Source organism: Cottoperca gobio, chromosome 7 (genome assembly GCF_900634415.1).
Source record: "Cottoperca gobio chromosome 7, fCotGob3.1, whole genome shotgun sequence".
NCBI lineage: Eukaryota > Metazoa > Chordata > Actinopteri > Perciformes > Bovichtidae > Cottoperca > Cottoperca gobio.
In genome coordinates, this window is record NC_041361.1 from 4459014 (window position 1) to 4476176 (window position 17163).

General features: G+C 41.6%; 2 protein-coding genes across 3 annotated transcripts in view; one reads left to right on the forward strand and one right to left on the reverse strand.

Annotated features, from left to right (window-relative positions):
- The window catches only part of scube3 (signal peptide, CUB domain, EGF-like 3), a 66414-nt gene extending 54049 nt beyond the window's left edge, over positions 1–12365 (forward strand). For both annotated transcript variants that reach the window (XM_029435767.1, XM_029435768.1), the window contains 14 exons: positions 1844–1960; positions 5896–6018; positions 6167–6283; positions 6376–6471; positions 6596–6712; positions 6890–7051; positions 7519–7722; positions 8074–8235; positions 8566–8733; positions 8837–8998; positions 9076–9273; positions 9387–9539; positions 9807–9886; positions 10121–12365. In XM_029435767.1, coding sequence (XP_029291627.1) covers positions 1844–1960; positions 5896–6018; positions 6167–6283; positions 6376–6471; positions 6596–6712; positions 6890–7051; positions 7519–7722; positions 8074–8235; positions 8566–8733; positions 8837–8998; positions 9076–9273; positions 9387–9539; positions 9807–9886; positions 10121–10273 — 2012 coding nt within the window. In that variant the 3' untranslated portion in view covers positions 10274–12365. The remainder of the gene's footprint in view (positions 1–1843; positions 1961–5895; positions 6019–6166; positions 6284–6375; positions 6472–6595; positions 6713–6889; positions 7052–7518; positions 7723–8073; positions 8236–8565; positions 8734–8836; positions 8999–9075; positions 9274–9386; positions 9540–9806; positions 9887–10120) is intronic.
- A 180-nt stretch (positions 12366–12545) lies between these two features.
- On the reverse strand, positions 12546–16663 carry LOC115010886 (sushi, von Willebrand factor type A, EGF and pentraxin domain-containing protein 1-like). Its single transcript, XM_029435770.1, has 11 exons — positions 16560–16663; positions 16283–16474; positions 15140–15236; positions 14992–15065; positions 14491–14712; positions 14192–14380; positions 13526–13622; positions 13362–13435; positions 13098–13277; positions 12830–13009; positions 12546–12738 (listed from the first exon to the last, which is right to left on the reverse strand). The coding sequence occupies exons 1-11, from the start codon at positions 16612–16614 to the stop codon at positions 12716–12718; spliced, it is 1383 nt and encodes a 460-aa protein (XP_029291630.1). The 5' UTR covers positions 16615–16663; the 3' UTR covers positions 12546–12715.
- Between the last annotated feature and the right edge of the window lie 500 nt (positions 16664–17163).

Genomic DNA, 17163 nt, shown 5'->3' on the forward strand with positions numbered 1-17163 from the left:
TTATTTCCAATGCAAGTGATGTGACTGTTCTCATCTCTCCCTGCACGTACGTCTCCTCATGATGCAGTCTTGCCCACCCACTGCATTTTTCAACCTTAGCTGCCCGGTAAATAAGGGTTGTACTGTCGGAGTCCCAGATGTTTTCACACATTTGTTCTGTAGCGTGGCACAACACAAAACGATATAATGATAAGTTACAGATCCACTTCTGGCGTCACTTATTACAACATCTTTTGAGGGTAAAATGAGTCACCACGCCTATTTCCCAGAGGCGTTTTAGAGTCTTCGCTTTTAAAGTGTGCAGCGCTAAGTTTATGCTCAACATGCTGAAAACAATCACTTTTTGTAATGCCTCATGCAGCGTGTGCAAAACCCATGCTGCTCTCATCTACCACTGCTGTTACGAAACTCCTGGAGCCGCCACAGGGGACAAACGGCGAGGACTGTACGAGTTCTTGTGAACGTTTTTCGCCTTTTTATTTGTGGTCACTTTTGACTTTTGCTAAACCTAAATTGTGTGTTTTTTGTTTTTATAAAAGTGGATTTCTTTTTCTAGATGAGCTGAAGTTGAGTCATTATTAAATATTTGGGGATTTTTGAACATCAACTTATGGATCTCCTCCGAAAGCACTTAAATCATTTTAATAAGCTTTTAATCTCGGCACAGTTTCATCTTCTTGGCGCTCTCACGACACGCCTGCCACGTATTTACCTTAGTCACGGTCCTCGCTGGTCTGCACAAAGTTCAGCTGTGTTATACATGAAGGAATCTGCCCAGCGTTAATACCGTATGTGAATAATTTGCGCAATGCTATACAAGGTTTGTGCAGACAGTTATCTGTCTGTCTTCTTGGTTACTTCAAGGAAACCCATTATTTAACTGAACTCCTGTAATTGCTGTGAAATACCTGCCTCGTGTGTTTGATGGTGGCTGGCGCTGCCTCATAACCCAGAGGAGGTTCAGATAATGTGGATGAAAGCGTGATATTCCTGGGAAAATCCTGAGAACCTTTCTTAAATTAGCCAATTAAACATCCAGCAAAGTTGTACAGTAGCAAATCCCCATTTTCTCCCAGCATGTGCTGCCTGGGCTTGACTCAGATTTTCGCTGACATTAAAGAAAACCTTGATCGTAATAAAACCAAATGTCAACCATCTCTGCTTTATGATGCTTTATGTATCAATCCTCGTGGTCTTTGAGCCCTTGACATTTAAGCGACTTATCAGGATGCACTTATAAGAGAGCAGAGAAGCTCAAAAATATAAGACGGAGAGGCTACTGGAGCTGTTGCAATGTGGAGGGATCTGCTTCTTTCTATCTGCACCCCACATATTTATCTAAATACTACAATGATTGATGTTTTTGAACAATTATTTTTAAACGCATAATATTTATGTCCTTAAAACAAAAGCAAAAAAAAGTCCAGTTTCTAACAATACGGGGTGATTTATGGTACGGTTAAGAGGATAAAAGGGAAAGTAATTGGCAGGTTCTATGTGGGGAGAAAAATGGTACTTCAGCTCCTATTATCAGGTGAAGAGCAGACTTTCTTTTGACTCCTGCTGTGGTTGCTTGTTATTTCAAAAATACTCCGAAAATTCAATTTCAGTGCGTCGAAATGGAAAACTGAACGACATCAAGAGGTCAACCCGCTACACAAAGTACCGAAACAGAAGACACAATTCAACATGTGATTTGACACAAAGCAATTAATGACAAAAGAAGAAAACAGAAAAGATTGCCATGATAGGAGGATGGAAGAGTCCTGTTTGAAGATCTTTTGTGTGATTTGTTGGCCTGTTTGAGATGTTTCTAACATGCAGTGTCTTTCTATCTACGCAGACATCGACGAGTGCTCTTTTGATCGCGCCTGCGACCACTTCTGTGTCAACTCTGCCGGCAGTTTCCAGTGCCTGTGTCACAAAGGCTACGTTCTCTACGGCCTCGCACACTGCGGAGGTGAGCCAGCACGCCTCTTCTCTTGATGTATATCTCCTGTCCACCCCTCTTCCTCTGCATCCCACCCCTCGAGGCTAACCCTCCATTAGTTGCTCTTCTGTTTGGTAGGAAAACCATAACTAAATGTATTGATTTGTTTATGACAGCCTCTTCAATATGCTCTATATACTTATATTCTTTTTCCTCTAGCACCACCATGGGATCGATATGTCTGTTTGACTGTCGGTACACACATCCATGTTACTCTCAGGATAACCTTAGTAACATTTTACTTTTCAAATACTTTGGTTTATGTCCAAACACCTGAATAATCAACCAAATCATTCATATCAGTCTTTCCTGTACATTGTATTCAGGGCTTAATTGGAATATCTTAGCATGCTAAATAAAGATGGTCAACCTGCATGTTAGCATTCTGGCGTTAGCATGTAGCTCACACGCCTAAGCCTAAGTACAGTCTCACAGAGCTGCTTGACTGGATTCTTGCTCTAGTTAGATAATGTATGAAAGTCAACTTCATACATCTTGAAAAGGTACTCCATCAAAGTGAACATTTAAGTGGCTCTTCAAAAACAAAATACGAAAATCAACTTGGCTTATTGTTATTGTTTATCTTTTCATCTGCTGACTCTGGATTTCACAGTTTCCCAGAGAATAAAAGTTTGGAAGAAGTCCCTGCATGCAGCTGCATTCTTGTATAATAACTAATTGTAACTGAAATGTTTCTGATAGATTATCTTTCTCAAGCCAGTTTTTAAGTCTCGGAAAGTTTCAAATCGATTTGAAAAGAGCTGAAACAGGTGGCTGCCTGCAAGGCAGAAAATCAATCTGAGAACTTTCGCTACACTTGGCAGTAATGTGTAGTCGATTTGTGTTGTAGTTAATGGACTAAAACTTGAAAAAGCACAGTTATGGTCCTTCAAGGTGGAGTGTGACCATGTTCATCAAACATTAGCAGGTACCTACAGTACTCGGCTGTGGAATAGATAGCAGAAACAGCCTCGGGTGTCAGGAGGTGGTGTGTGTGGGCGCGTCACATCTGCCTGGCAGGCAGCAAGAGGCCCGCCAGAGCACATCAGGGTGTTGCGGCGGCCCTTTGATGGAGTGTGTATCACCAGTTAGAATCTGCTGCTGTCTCCAGCGCCTCAGGGCCTCACAGTAGTTCTGGGAGAGACAGAGAGAGACAGCATATGCACTCGAAATACATAGCTTTGCAGTGATTTGTTCCGTGTTTTTTTCCGTCTGTAGTTTGACAGGTCTACTGATCAGGAATGTTGCAACAGAATGTAGAATAAGGAATGAGACTAGAGAGCGATAACGTGTAGATGTATGAGATCATGATGTCTGCACAATCACAACAGTTGAGGATCTTTCTTGCACATTATATCTCTCTTGCTCTCTGTGTTTCTTGTCTGTATCTCTACTTACACAATCTATTAAAGGTACAAATGCCTTGAGATGGTTGGCTTCTGCAAGTGTCACATGCTTTATGGTCTTATGCAATCCATTAAAATGTCCCATCAATAAATACCTCCTTTGTGAAGCTCATACCAGAAGGTGATTGTTATGTTGCTAGGTTGTGAAATTCTGTAGGAGGTTGTTTGTTTCTCATCCACCCCCTGTGTGTTGGGTTAGAATTACATAAACTGTATTTCCAATACGTCTAGTACTGAGGTTTGCGAAGTCGAGGGCGAGCCGCTCCAGGGGGGGGGGCTCCAAGCGGTTTGATGGGAAGGCTCAGGGAATGGAAGTGAAAAAATATTACATTAGTTAATAAATGAGTTCAAAGAAGATCACATAAAATAGCTTAAATGTGTGTGATTTGGTTAAAGAGTGAGTTCAGAGATGCAGTAGTTTTGGGGAAGTTTCCCAGATTCAGAAACTAATAACTACTTTAGAGCTGACCTTTATTTTATGTATTGTCTGAAGGTATGTCAAACAGCGATATTAGAATATCTCGGCTCAATTGTTGAGCGTCTATGGGATCAAATAACATAATCATGATCCCATAGGCATCCAGGAATTGAGCGAAACTAAGCAAGTAAACTAAGGAGGGTGAGGGGTCGCCTTTTTCCAAGCTTTGTCTGAGGGGAGGCCCCCTGGTGTAGTAGGTTCATGGGATCCATTCCCTACACAGGGGCAGCTGTATTAGCCGTCACTTCAGGTAATAAAAGCACCAGGATTTAATTTGTAATTAGTCACTCACATGATGGGCTGTGATCGGGCCACACTGAGCAGAGAGAAGATGGTCCGGCGTAAGTGACTCTCTATACCAGAGAGAAGGTGATGAATGATTTCCTGTCGCTTTTCATCACTGTTAGATAACCCCAGAGATTTATGCCGCTCCCTGTTGTACTTTCTCACTCCCAACCATAACCAAGGTTATGTTATTCCCTGTGTGGTTTATCAAATGAAATACAACTGCCAAACAATCCAGAAAGCTGCGCTCAGTGTTTAACAATAGACTCACCCTAAACAAACCCAATTAGGTCAGTGACCTGCTGTCACGCATTGTGCCGAGACCTGTCAACATTCCTCCCAAGTGAGAGTATGTCCAGCCATTCTCCCTCACAGCTAGCAAAACAATCCGCTCATTTCTTTTGCTTATCTGGTAAGAAAACAAACTTGAAGCAGTTTTGACTAAATACTTTGTAAGTATTTTTTTTTATTTACCTCATTTGACCTCAATAGAAACACTTTCTTCTGGTTTTGACACGACGTACAGATAGATCTCAGAGAGAGAGACAGAAGTTTAATACGTTTTAATAAGTTAAAGTTGATACCGTAACAGTTTTTTTGGGCAGAATTCCTCTTTTTAAAACTCACATTATTATGCTTGGACTGGGAGCGGCTGATGTTGATGACTAAGCAGACAAAAGTGATTCAAATTTAAAGACTGCAAGATTTCCATGAACTCCCCAACCCATCCCGAAATTCCTCACAAATTACACAAAGCAATTGTTGAGTCTAAATGTCAATTTGTCTTTTGTTTTTTTTGTGTTTTCCTCCTTGACTCATCTCTGCTCTTGTCTATGAGAGCACGCAAAGAAAAAGACTTTTGGGAGAAAGGTCTGAATACATCTATTACATTTTAAGTAAGGGAGGAACAAAGACGTCAAAACAACAGATGAGCTTCCATCAGATATTCACGAGAGTTTTTTGTCCTTTTATAAATTGGCTGCTTTGATGCAGAAGATAAACAGCGCACCTCTCACAACATTTCTAAGCTGCTCTGGCTTCACATCGCCGTTAATGAAGTCATAATCTTCTTCAGGGAGTGCAGAGGCACGCAGACTGTTTTTGTTCAGGGTGAATAATTGAATGAGACAAGGGAAAAACATTTCTTATCAGCCGGCCAGATCATCAATCACTGCCAGTATCTCCGTCTCTTTCCCCCGCTGTCGCCGACGCTTGTCCGCAGCCTGCCGCGTCCTCAGCTCTACTCGCCAAACTAAGTTTCTGTCTGGCGTCAGTGGCAGCCTGCATCTGGAAGCCGGATGCTTTTAGTGTTTTTAGCTCAGCATGCGTTTTGAATAGGTGATTATAATTTACTGCTCACCACAAGTCTTCCTCACTGAAGAGCAGAGAGTAAAAATTGATTGTGGCGACATCAAAACGAGGAATCCCTTCTGTTTAAGCACACGCACATTAATCTTCCCAGTGTGTGACTCTGTGACGGGATGAAGAGATGTGACCTCTGAGGAACTCCTCATTCACAGATGTGCTGTTCTTAATAGAGCAGTTTCTCTTTCACAAAATTGACTCCAGATCTTTTTATTTTATTTTATAAACAAAATAATTTTCCTCCCTCATATTCAATTATGTGTTAGAGTCTGCAAGATATGGCCAAAATCTTCATATGTGTACAATTAGTCCTTTGAGTGACACTTATGCATGTCCACTTAATGTCTCCATGTTAACATCTTTATTCTCAGATATTGATGAATGCAGTATAAACCATGGAGGTTGTAAGTTCGGCTGCGTCAACGCTCAGGGGAGCTACGACTGTACCTGTCCACCAGGGTACAAGCTGCACTGGAACAGGAAAGACTGTGTTGGTATGTAGCAGCACTGCCCCCCTGTGGTTGACTCACTGACACACACTCAAAGAAACATCCTCTTGTTCCTGGGTGATTTTTTTTTGTCTCACTCTCTCCGCTTCTTGCCAACAGTGTGTGATTCTCTGTGGGTTTTATTTTCCCTCAGAGTTGATGAAATGTGCTCTTGGACTGGTGGCACCAAAGGCCACTCTGACCTGTAGCAAGACGGGCAAGAAAGAGAGCTGCTCTCTCACCTGTGCCTCTAAGGCTCACTATCTGGCAGGTATGTCACGCACAGTGAACGTGCAATCACAAAACACCACACAGAAGTCATTTTTAATTCTTATTTTATTTGTGTGTGACCTTTTTTTGCAGAGTCTGACAACAGCTACTCAGTCAGTTGTGGTATCCCCATCTTTAGAGGGAAGTCTCCCGCCAGGCTGAACTCCAGCAGCAGTCACAGCTGCATAGGTTCGCTGCCCTCCAGATTCCTTTTAATGAAACACTTTTCAACAATCAGTCGATCACAGACGGTCTGCCGTTGCTGTGTGATGTTGCAGTGTGCTCCTACCCACTGTGCTGTGTTTGTCTGTAGAGACTTCGGCCCCTCCAGTGAAGCAGACGGCTTCTTTCAAGATTAAAAACGCTAAATGTCACCTGCACCCGAAGCTGACCGGCAGGACGGAGGACAGAGGACGGACACTTGGACCAGGTCGGTCTAAATATGTATACATATGCTGTTATTAATATATATATTTTTGAGTCATACTTTCAAAGAAATGATATACATTAACTCTCAAACATTATTCAACATTAGCTATTATTCATGTGTGATTGGGCTTTACTCGTGTGTTTCCTCTCAGACGATGTAATATATTGTTGTCCACAGGAGGGGGGCAGCCCTGCAGCAACTGCCTGGTGACATTTGTTAACCTTAAATGTGACTCCTCTAAGAAAACCAAAGGGCGACGTGCTCGCAACCCCTCCAACAAAGAGGTAACACGCATTACTTTGGAGCTGGAAGCTGAGGTCAAACCTGGAGACACTACAGGTCAGTCATCTCATGTGATGCAATGCGTCACTAAGTACATTTACACAAGTACTGTACTTAAGTACATATTTGAGGTCCTTTAGTGTACTTGAATATTTTCTTCCACCGCCTCTTTATACTTTCACTCCAATATAATTCAAAGGGAATATTGTACTCTTTACTCAAGGACAGTTATTTGATTAATTAATTTAGTTTAGAAGTCAACTTTCAGAAGTTTTACAATCAAGAAAATAATCAAGTAACATTTTCAATTCAGGACTTTGTAATATTTTTACAGTGTGGAATAAGTAGCTTTACTTAAAGGATCTGAATACTTCCTGCAGAACTGTGTGCAGTACATCGTAATGGGTCACTTTATAATGAAGTTAAAAATATAAATGTTGTCCACATACATTAAGATCTGCTGTGTGTTGTGACTGAAACATGTTATTTGAAGATATGCTTTTTTTTTTTGTAACCATAAACAGGGAGTTGCAATCTGAGCTGCCTGAGACAGCGCATGGAGAAGCAGGTTAAGACGTATATAAAGGCTCTGAAGAAATCCATCAACCAGGAGCGCTTCCTGATCCGCGTTGCTGGTTTGGAATACGAGGTGGCCCAGAAACTTCCGCAGACGGCTCCCACCCACGAGAACTGTGGGCCGGGCTGGGAGAGGGACAGTGGTCGATGTGGTAAGACCTGAGAGCTGGACCAGGAAGATTCACTTTCTTTCTTTCTGTGATGTCCAAATGCATTAGATTCAAGAAGCATTAGAACAAGGGCAGACTCGTTAAAGAACACATCATTTAATTTAACAAAACAAAAACAACATTATGAGCTCTGTGAGGGTGGATGTTCGGGCTGTTCACTGTACTAGTGTACCTAATAAAGTGGCCACTGTGTGTTCAAGGTTATCAAGCATTGGACCCAAAAACTGGAAAATTCAAAACATGTTAAATGTTTGCATTTCTGTCCGTTCTTTCTAAACGGATTGAAGTGAAGTGTGTCCTCTCTGATTGGAGCCGTTGTGGATCTTCTCTCAGTCAGATGCTTGTCGGGGTCGTACTACCACGGTGAGCAGGAGCGCTGTGTCCAGTGTCCGCCCGGCACTTTTCAGGAGAAAGAGGGACAGCTGGCCTGTGACCTCTGCCCCGGCAGTGACGGCCACGGGCCTGTCGGGGCACGAAACATCTCCTCCTGTGCAGGTAGCCTAGTTTGTGATATTGGTCCCGTGTTGTAAAAAGATAAATACTGTGAAGGTAACAAATGACTCGATCCACAGAGAAATGCACATGACCTGTATTTACAACCGGTCATGTTCGGGATAGTGTATAGTTGTGATGTTACAAATATACTATATACACAGTAGGTAGAAGGTGCTGCTGCAGTGACGGATTGATTAAAGCATGTTAACATCTGTGTTGTATGGCACATTGTTCAAGAGTTGTGTGATAACGGGGAAGATGCTTTGCTTGTCTGATCCATTATAAATCGGGTAAGTAACCTTCTCTCCATGTTCTACAAATCTAATCCAGGCCAGTGTCCAACGGGGTCCTCCTCCAACGATGGGTTCAAACCATGTCAGGCGTGCCCTCTGGGCTCCTACCAACCAGATTTGGGACGCACCCTGTGCTTCCCCTGTGGAGGAGGACTGGGCACCAAGCGGGAAGGTGCCAGCTCCTTCCATGATTGTGAAGTCAAAGGTCAGCTTTTCTTTTCTCTTTTTTCTTTTACAGCCAAAGAAGGAGAACATAATTCTGCCGAAACCTTCCCCACTTAACGTGCATTTTCATTCCTACCCTGCAGTCCAGTGTTCTCCGGGTCATTACTACAACACCACGGTGCACCGGTGTATCCGCTGCCCCGTGGGGACGTATCAGACGGAGTTTAGACAGAACTACTGTATTACCTGCCCGGGCAACACCACCACTGATTTTGATGGTGCCACAAGCGTCTCGCAGTGCAAGAGTGAGTACGGAAATGACTGTTGTGAAATGATGTAACCGTGCACTGGAGACTCATTTGTTTTGTTTGTGTGCGTCTAGACAGGCAATGTGGTGGCGAGATGGGCGAATTCATGGGTTACATCGAATCACCCAACTATCCCGGTAATTACCCTGCCAATGTGGAGTGCATTTGGAATATCAACCCGCCCAGCAAGCGCAAGATTCTTATTGTGGTGCCGGAGATTTTCCTGCCTTCTGAGGATGAGTGCGGAGATGTGCTGGTTATGAGGAAGAACTGTGAGTGTCTCTTGTTCCAGTTGTTTCAGTGAAATGTAGTGTTTTATACTGTAATGTAATTGCACCGTACAAATCTGATTAGTCACCATTGTTCGTTCTGTGCCCCCTGCAAGGGTCGGCTACATCCATCACCACCTACGAGACGTGTCAGACGTACGAGCGGCCCATCGCCTTCACAGCTCGCTCCAGACGTCTCTGGATTAACTTCAAGTCCAATGAGGCCAACAGCGCCAGAGGCTTTCAGATCCCCTACGTTACTTACGATGGTATGTAGCATCCTCATTTATCACACCACCTGCGTATCTATCTATATATCTGTCCCCCTTTCTTTTTTCTCACGACTTCTTTCGACCAAAGAAATAGTCCCTATGAAAACTGTCTTCTCTGGTTCACCTGCATGTAGAGTAACAAGGACACATTTTGTTTCTCAGAACTGTGAGCGCCACAAACAACTATGATATCACCTGCATTGTATTGTGACTTGGTGGTAAGTCAAAGGGAGTATCATCGATGTGTTGTTTTTATAAATGCAGAGGACTATGAGCAGCTCGTAGAGGACATAGTGCGAGATGGGAGACTCTATTCCTCAGAAAACCATCAAGAAATCCTCAAGGTTAGCAGATTTACTTCTTCTTCCTGTTGTTCTTGTTGACACATAACACCCGGGAGAGGTGACTCAATAAGCTTTACCTTTTAAAAGGTGTTGTCAGATAAGCAAAGCATTAGTACTTGCATGAGTCAGACGGTAGCGTTGTTTTCCATCATTGTGAAATGGCTTCACAATGTAATTCCAACGAAACATTCAGGATGAAAATGTGCGTTTACACCCGTCTGTTCTTTCCTGCAGGATAAAAAACTGATTAAGACTCTTTTCGATGTGCTGGCTCACCCAAACAACTACTTTAAGTACACCACTCGGGAGTCCAACGAGATGCTTCCCCGCTCCTTCATACGCCTCATAAGCAGCAAAGTCTCGGCTTTTCTGCGACCATACAAGTAAAAGCTCACACAGCTGCCGAAAGCACCGGACCGTGACCCCTCCCCCTCCCCCACTGGACTTAAACATAATAGTATGTTTACCCTCTCTTATTTTTCATAGGCTTTGACAAACATTATGCTGACCTGAGAAATACTGAAAATGTGTGTTTTGGGTTTGTTGTCCGTTTCCGTTCAGCAGGGATGTAGAGTGTGAGAGGGTTAGGTTGTGCAATGAAACTAGAAAGCAGTGACGTTTTGATATTGTGTTTGCTTAAATGAGTGGTCTGAGTTGCTACCATTTAAGTATGACTAAGTGTTGTGTAACCCTAGTTCCATCTCCAGTGTCTGTGCGGTCCTCGAGGAGGAGCGGTTGTTAAATTCATGTCGCAGCTGCGTTCCAGCTCATTTAAAGCCTTACTATATTTGAGCTCTTAGAGCAGTTTCCAAGGGTTTTACTGTTAAAACAGTTATCTATGTTTTGTACCAGCGTTTTCCAACCTTCAGATCATTTGTTTTGTTTTTTTTTAAGCCAACCTAAAGCAAATAAAAATAGGTGGTTTATCATTCCAGGAACATAGTGGACATTTGGGAGATGAATAACAAACTAATAATTGTGAGAGCCACAGAAATGAGATAATGTGATGTCTAGTGGAACATGTCTCTGAGAGAGAGAGAGATAGAGAAATGTCTTTGAGGGACATTGTTTGCTGCTTCTTTTTTAAAAAGGTCACTTTAATTCTTCAATCGCATATTGTCTGTCTTTCTGATGTACTCTACACACTAATAGTCTCTACGTTTTAAAAGTAAAGTAAGCTCCACGTCTGAAACACTTTAGTTCTTACACACAGTAAGTTGATAATGTCACATTGCCTTTCTGTGGACTACCAGTTTTGTGTTTTTATTTCAATCTTGTAAATAATGAAAATGAATTAGACAAGGGTTGAATTCTTTAATCCTAAATTTGTTACGCAGGACCCCCAAAATCACTTTCTGCCCCACCTGTCTCAAATCCAAAGACACCCAGCCCCCCCCCCCCCCCTCCTCTTCAAAACACATTGTTCTGTCCCAATGAAGACAGCTCTTCCAAAGACCGCCCAAGAAGGGCGGGTCACTTTGTTTTGTGCACTAAATTCAGAGCCCGTCATCCTACCTTTTAGTACAAAGTGCAATGAATGAAAACACCTTTAATTTCGGTTACACCCTATTGTGACCCACAACAAAGCTTGTTGACTCATCGTATTGAATATGTATCAGTACGGGCAGAAGATGTTTAGGTTTCTACATGTTACTGCTCTTATTAAGAAAAGAAAAAAGCAGTATTTGGTGTGTAGCAAATATTCTTTGAGATTTCAAAATAGCGACCAAAACAGGGTAAAAATGATTAAAGTTTAAAAAAATCTAACACTTTGCTTCTTGTTAGGAGTTTCTACGACATTTTGGGAGAGTTACCTCTCGTCTGAACAGTAAATATGAAGTTAAAGACTGGAAACAGCTAGCCTGCCTTACCTTTTGTAACTAAATCTTCCTACCAGCACCTCTAAAGCTCAACAATTAAAGTCACGCTGCAGTTTTTGGCTGGGGTGCACGCTCAGTAAGACAGTGTAAAGTATTTCCCAAAATGTAGGGACTATTCCTTTTAGAGTCAAATTGGTACAATTGACTGGTCACAATGATAATCTAAAAACGCCTCAGCCTGTTCATTCAAAGAAGTTAAATTAACAAATTCTTCAGAGAGTGCGTTTTGTCCCCACTCATGTAAATAGATAAGATGTTATACTTCATATCCTGTACCAAACTTTAGGATGACAAAAGGGATTTTGACCATTGTCAAACCTAAGGGCGACGCTGGGCCAAGCCATGAACTCATCTGTTTGAAATGCTTCCCAGCATGCTCTGCTCTAATTCCCCCCCATCCCCCCCCATCCACCAGAATCAGCATCTTTCCTGCAACCTGATATTATTTTTGTTTTTTGGTATTGTTGCCTTTTAACGAGAGTTTGCTATGATGTATCATAGAGTTGATAATAATATTTGCACTTGAATTGTTATTGCTCATGTAAAGAAATGTCTGGATTTTGTAATGTCTTTTTAAATGAATGGAATTGGTGTTCTTATTTTCTTGTAGCTTGTTTGTTCATGAAATGCTCACTCACCGTTTAGTCTATAGAGATGATACACATAACATTATCAACTGTTAAAAAAGAAAAAAGAAATATGTACAGGAGGTGAATGAAACAAGTTTGTACTGGTTACTGCCCAAAACACTTATTGAAATAAACATACTGTACTTCAGCTTCATTTCAAACATTTTAATGTCTGTATAATGAGTTTATACAAGTTGTATGAGCACGTAAGAAAATATAAGTGCATTATTAAAATAAGGTGGCTTTTAGAAGGAAGACGTTGTTACGCTTAAGAGCTGCTTATTTCCATCCTGTTCACAGTCGTTCACATTTCAGCTAGCTTAGTTGCGCCTCCTGTGTTGTGCTGAAATAAGCAGGTGGTGATCATAATTTTAAAGTTTGGTCAAATTTATATCATCAAGTAACGCATGCGCCACAAAGAATCGATTACTTACGTATACATTTAGGCAGGCGAGGGGACCATCGGCCATCATGACCACAGGTAACCGTGCCCCGGCTGCTCTTTGCGTATCCCCTTTTACACTCGATGGATACAACGTCGCTTTCGCGATACAACTCTCTCTGAGCTTTCCTCCAGTAGCCGTTGGGCACATTTGGAGATGGACAAGTTATTTCTGTGAGGAAATATGAAAATATATTATAATATAACAAAAGGTGCATCAAAGATTGAAAACGTGCCGTGTCACTAATAGTATCAAGAACCTTTGCATTCAGGAGGAGAATCACTCCACGTCCCATCCTTGGTGCACCAAATGTTCCCTTTTCCAATCAGAGTTCCCACACGACAGTGATAGCTGATCACAGTCCTGTATGTGTACGGTGGCTCCTGAGGGCCTTGCATCTCTGCATTTGTTACTCTTGAAGGCTCCTCACACACCACAGCTGGAACAGATTAAATAGCGTTGGCACAGCTAAAGAGGAAAGAAAATTAAAGGCCACATGACAAATAATGCTCGTTCACTGCACCTTCACAGGCAGGAACACGTCCGTCCCAGCCTTTGCTCAAGCAGTTTCTGGTTGCCCGTCCTACAAGAATATGCCTGATAAAAGAGGCAAAAGTCAGAGTTTAGATAGAGAATGCAAAAATCTTTTAACTGCAAAGAATAATAATATGTAAGGATTTCCCTCACCCCTCATTACAGACAGCTGTAGCTTGGTCTCCAAACTCCACTCCAGTATATGTAAAGTCTCCATTTATAATCTCTCCTGCAGTGCCACACAACTTTCCTTTTGAGTACAACAAAAGTTTAAACAGGTTCATTAGTTTTTTTAAATATTTATATGCAATGCATCGGTCAGCAGGACTGTAATAAAGTCCTCATACCTCAGAAGAGCCATGCTGGGGCGAGATGCTTAACACTGTGTGAACACACAAAGACATAAATATGCAGACTCATTGTTTTGTCAGATTTATAAAGCCTCAGTCACTCCTGATTCAGTATAAATCTCAATCATGTGCAGCTGGGCGCACGTGCAAGGGCCTGATATCCACTCCCAGAGGTCGCCATAAAGAGGTAGAAACTATTGCATATCGATAGTTGTGCTGCGTCACCACTCAATAGACCCGTTAATGAGATACTGCAAAGGAAAAGTTTGACTTCACAGAGTCATCTTTGAAAAATAAAATAATAATGTTCAGATTAAGTCATAAAACAATGATGGTTATAAAAACGTCCTTTAATGAGCAATAACTTTCAGCCACATTACCAGCTGACAAATATATTATATACTAAATATGGAAAGTAATGCATTAATAAAGCTTTAACCAAAGACTGAAGGATTACAACATCTCTTACGTTCACATTTTAGCATCAGCGGTGTCCACATTCCCTTGATGCAACTGCGATATCTGCTGCCTCCCGCTTGCGTGTATCCGACATCACACACGTAAAGGACTCTGTCACCACTTTTGAAAGAAGTCTTTGTGATGTACTTGTCAGCGAGGTTGACGTTGTCGGTGGCCACCGGCACACCGCATCCCCCTGCTGAACAGAGGAAACAAATGTCCTCCTTTTATTAAAACTAACATGACATTTTGACAGCGCTGCCAAAAAACCACACAACAACTCGCTGTCCGGGTGAACGACCAACTCACTTTCTTTTATGGGTGACTGAGTTGCATCAGGTGAAGGCAGACAGCGAGGCGGCTGATGCTGCCACACGCCACCGGGACCACACGTGATGCGCTGAGCTCCATCCAGCTGGAAGCCCTGACTGCAGGTGAAGGTCATATGGTCACCCACCCGGTATACAGAAACATCTGCAGCACTGCTCACAGAGTTGTTCACTGCAGGGGTGGAGCAGGTGGTCTCTCCCGCTGAAGAGATTAAAATGAGCTTTCTGTTAAAATGCATACCTTTAACACACCTTTACCACACCAATAGTTACTATAACAAACTTTATTGCATAATGGGAAATATGTTTAAAGGATTACGCAAAACACCTTCATTGGGCGTCACATTCAGGCAGTAATTACTCATTCTTGACAACAACACACACTTCAGATCGCCCCTTAAGGTGCAGCAACCAGAGTGTGTAAAGAATATGAATGCTTTCAGTTAATGAGCCTGTGTGGATGCTCTGATGTGCTTTTCACCTTCACAAGATGGGACTTCACCAGCCCAGCCAGACTTCTTGCATATCATGTAGTGGGGTCCTTTTAGAGTGTATCTGTCAACACGAACACAAATTCAGAGGCTTATTCTGATCAAGGTTTACAGGATTTCATTCAGGCTTTAACTTACCCCGCATTGCATACAGCATTAACTTTCTCCCCGAATGAATTCCCTTCATACTGAAAGTCTCCGTTAGGCAGATCTCCGGCATTACCACATGATACCTCTGTCGGGAAGTAAATAAAGAGTTCATGTCCAATCAGAGAACCCAGAACTCAAGGGTGGAAAAAACAAAACAAGACAGAGTCCTTGTCTTGCAAAGCCTACGTGGCAACCTTCAGTGAGTTTTGCCTGATGGGAGTTTTAATGGATATGGAAACATTTTGAAGCCACAGTAATGTGGAAGCTTCAGGTTAACAAGCCCATAAATGCTCCTGAGCTTAACACCGAACCATTGGAGCTCGTCTCTTTCCTTCTGGCATTCAAATATGTAATGCAGCAGTTTGTGTTGGAGTACAAAAGGTGAACTTATCTGCCTCTTGTGAAGCGGTCATGTAGTTAAAATTAGAACAGGTTAGTGTTTTAAGGTTTAGAAAAACAGGCAGTCTACTTCCTCAATTAATAATAATACATCTCTATTTGATACGTTTTCTTTTAGCTCTATTATAAATGTGCACTTATGACATTGAGAAATAAAGCTAATCCTGTTACATCAGATACAATCCAACAGAAACAAAACACCAGATTGTTAGTTAAAGACTAAGAGTATAAAAAAGGTAAATGAAACAAGGACCTTCACATAATGTTATCTAATGGTTTAGGTTTAAAGGGCAGGTGTCTTCGGTATGTACGGGAGGAATAATTACAATAACCCATAGCCCTTTTAATGCATGTACACAGTGAAAAAAATAAAACATTTAACATAAACGTTGAGTTCTCTTTCAAAGTTTAAAGGGCTACAAAACTAATCTGTTGGGTTTCATGAGTATTGACTTAAAATCTAAATAAAAAGCTCAATTTGGTTTTTTTTTTAATTGATTATAAAAGCATTTTGCAAGGCTTACAGAGGTTTAAAATGTTTTGCTGGTTCTCCTTCAATTTTTAGTAGCCACAATAAAAAGGAGTTAGAATAAGATGTAGATTTACCTGCTAGGGGGGGGATTCAAACCAAATCACATGATAACTCTAAAAACATCTCAAAAGGAAAACCATCCATCCTTATCTTTACGCTATTAATGCTGAGCTGGATAGCAAAGTATGTCAAGTACTTACTTTCGCATTTTAGAGTCAGTGTAGTCCATTTCCCACCATTACACCGCACATCTCTGTTCCCACTGAAGGGAGTGAAGTCCTCTGCGCAGTCATAATAAACCTTCGCCCCACGGATGAACTTCTGTACGGTGGTCTCCACTAGTCTGGTGTGCGGGTACTTCGGTGGTGCCGAACATTTTCTTGGCACTTGAGCTATTTGGAAGGAATCAAAAGTTTAAATATAAAAGAAAAAGCAACAATCGCAATCTTTGAAATGTGCATTTTTTCTTTAATTTACCTGAAACAAGTAAAGCAAACGATAAAATCACAATATTCAACCCGACAGTCTTCATGTTAGTCGACCGTGTGGCTCCGTATTAACAAATGAAATGCAGCCAGCTGAATCAAATGAAGCTATTTATAGGAGAAGGGGAGGCACAGCGGGAGCAGCCCGGGACAGGCTGATTGGAATAACTCTCGCTTAGGAAATCAAGAACAGGGATAAACAATCACAATACAAACAATACAATTAAAAAAATGAAAGAGAACAAGAGAAAATACATAAAAAAACAAGCTAAAAATAGAACAAGACGGGTAGAAAATACAAGAATACAAGTTACAGTGCTGTAAATGTAATCCTTACTACACACACATAAGCTCTAGGGTTTGCATGATCCTCTAAGAATTCACCAAGTTAGACTTATAAAGATGAACAAGTATATTATTTATGTTATTTATTTTCAATATTGCTGTCAAAGTCAACATCTTTCTTACAGGAGGGGAGAGAAAGTGTTTTTACATTCTTTTAGAAGTGTATATGAATTTACAAACATTACATTGGAAAAGGAAATAATTCACCTTTTTGAGATATTGAGGGAACAAAACTCCCATATGGTTTGAAC

Coding starts and splice junctions, on each gene's coding strand:
- LOC115010886 (XM_029435770.1), bottom strand. CDS start 16,614: ATGAAGACTGTCGGGTTGAATATTGTGATTTTATCGTTTGCTTTACTT. Junction 15,237..16,282: donor ACTGACTCTAAAATGCGAAA/GTAAGTACTTGA, acceptor ACTTCCCGACAG/AGGTATCATGTGGTAATGCC. Junction 12,739..12,829: donor TCGCCTGCCTAAATGTATAC/GTAAGTAATCGA, acceptor TGCTTATTTCAG/CACAACACAGGAGGCGCAAC.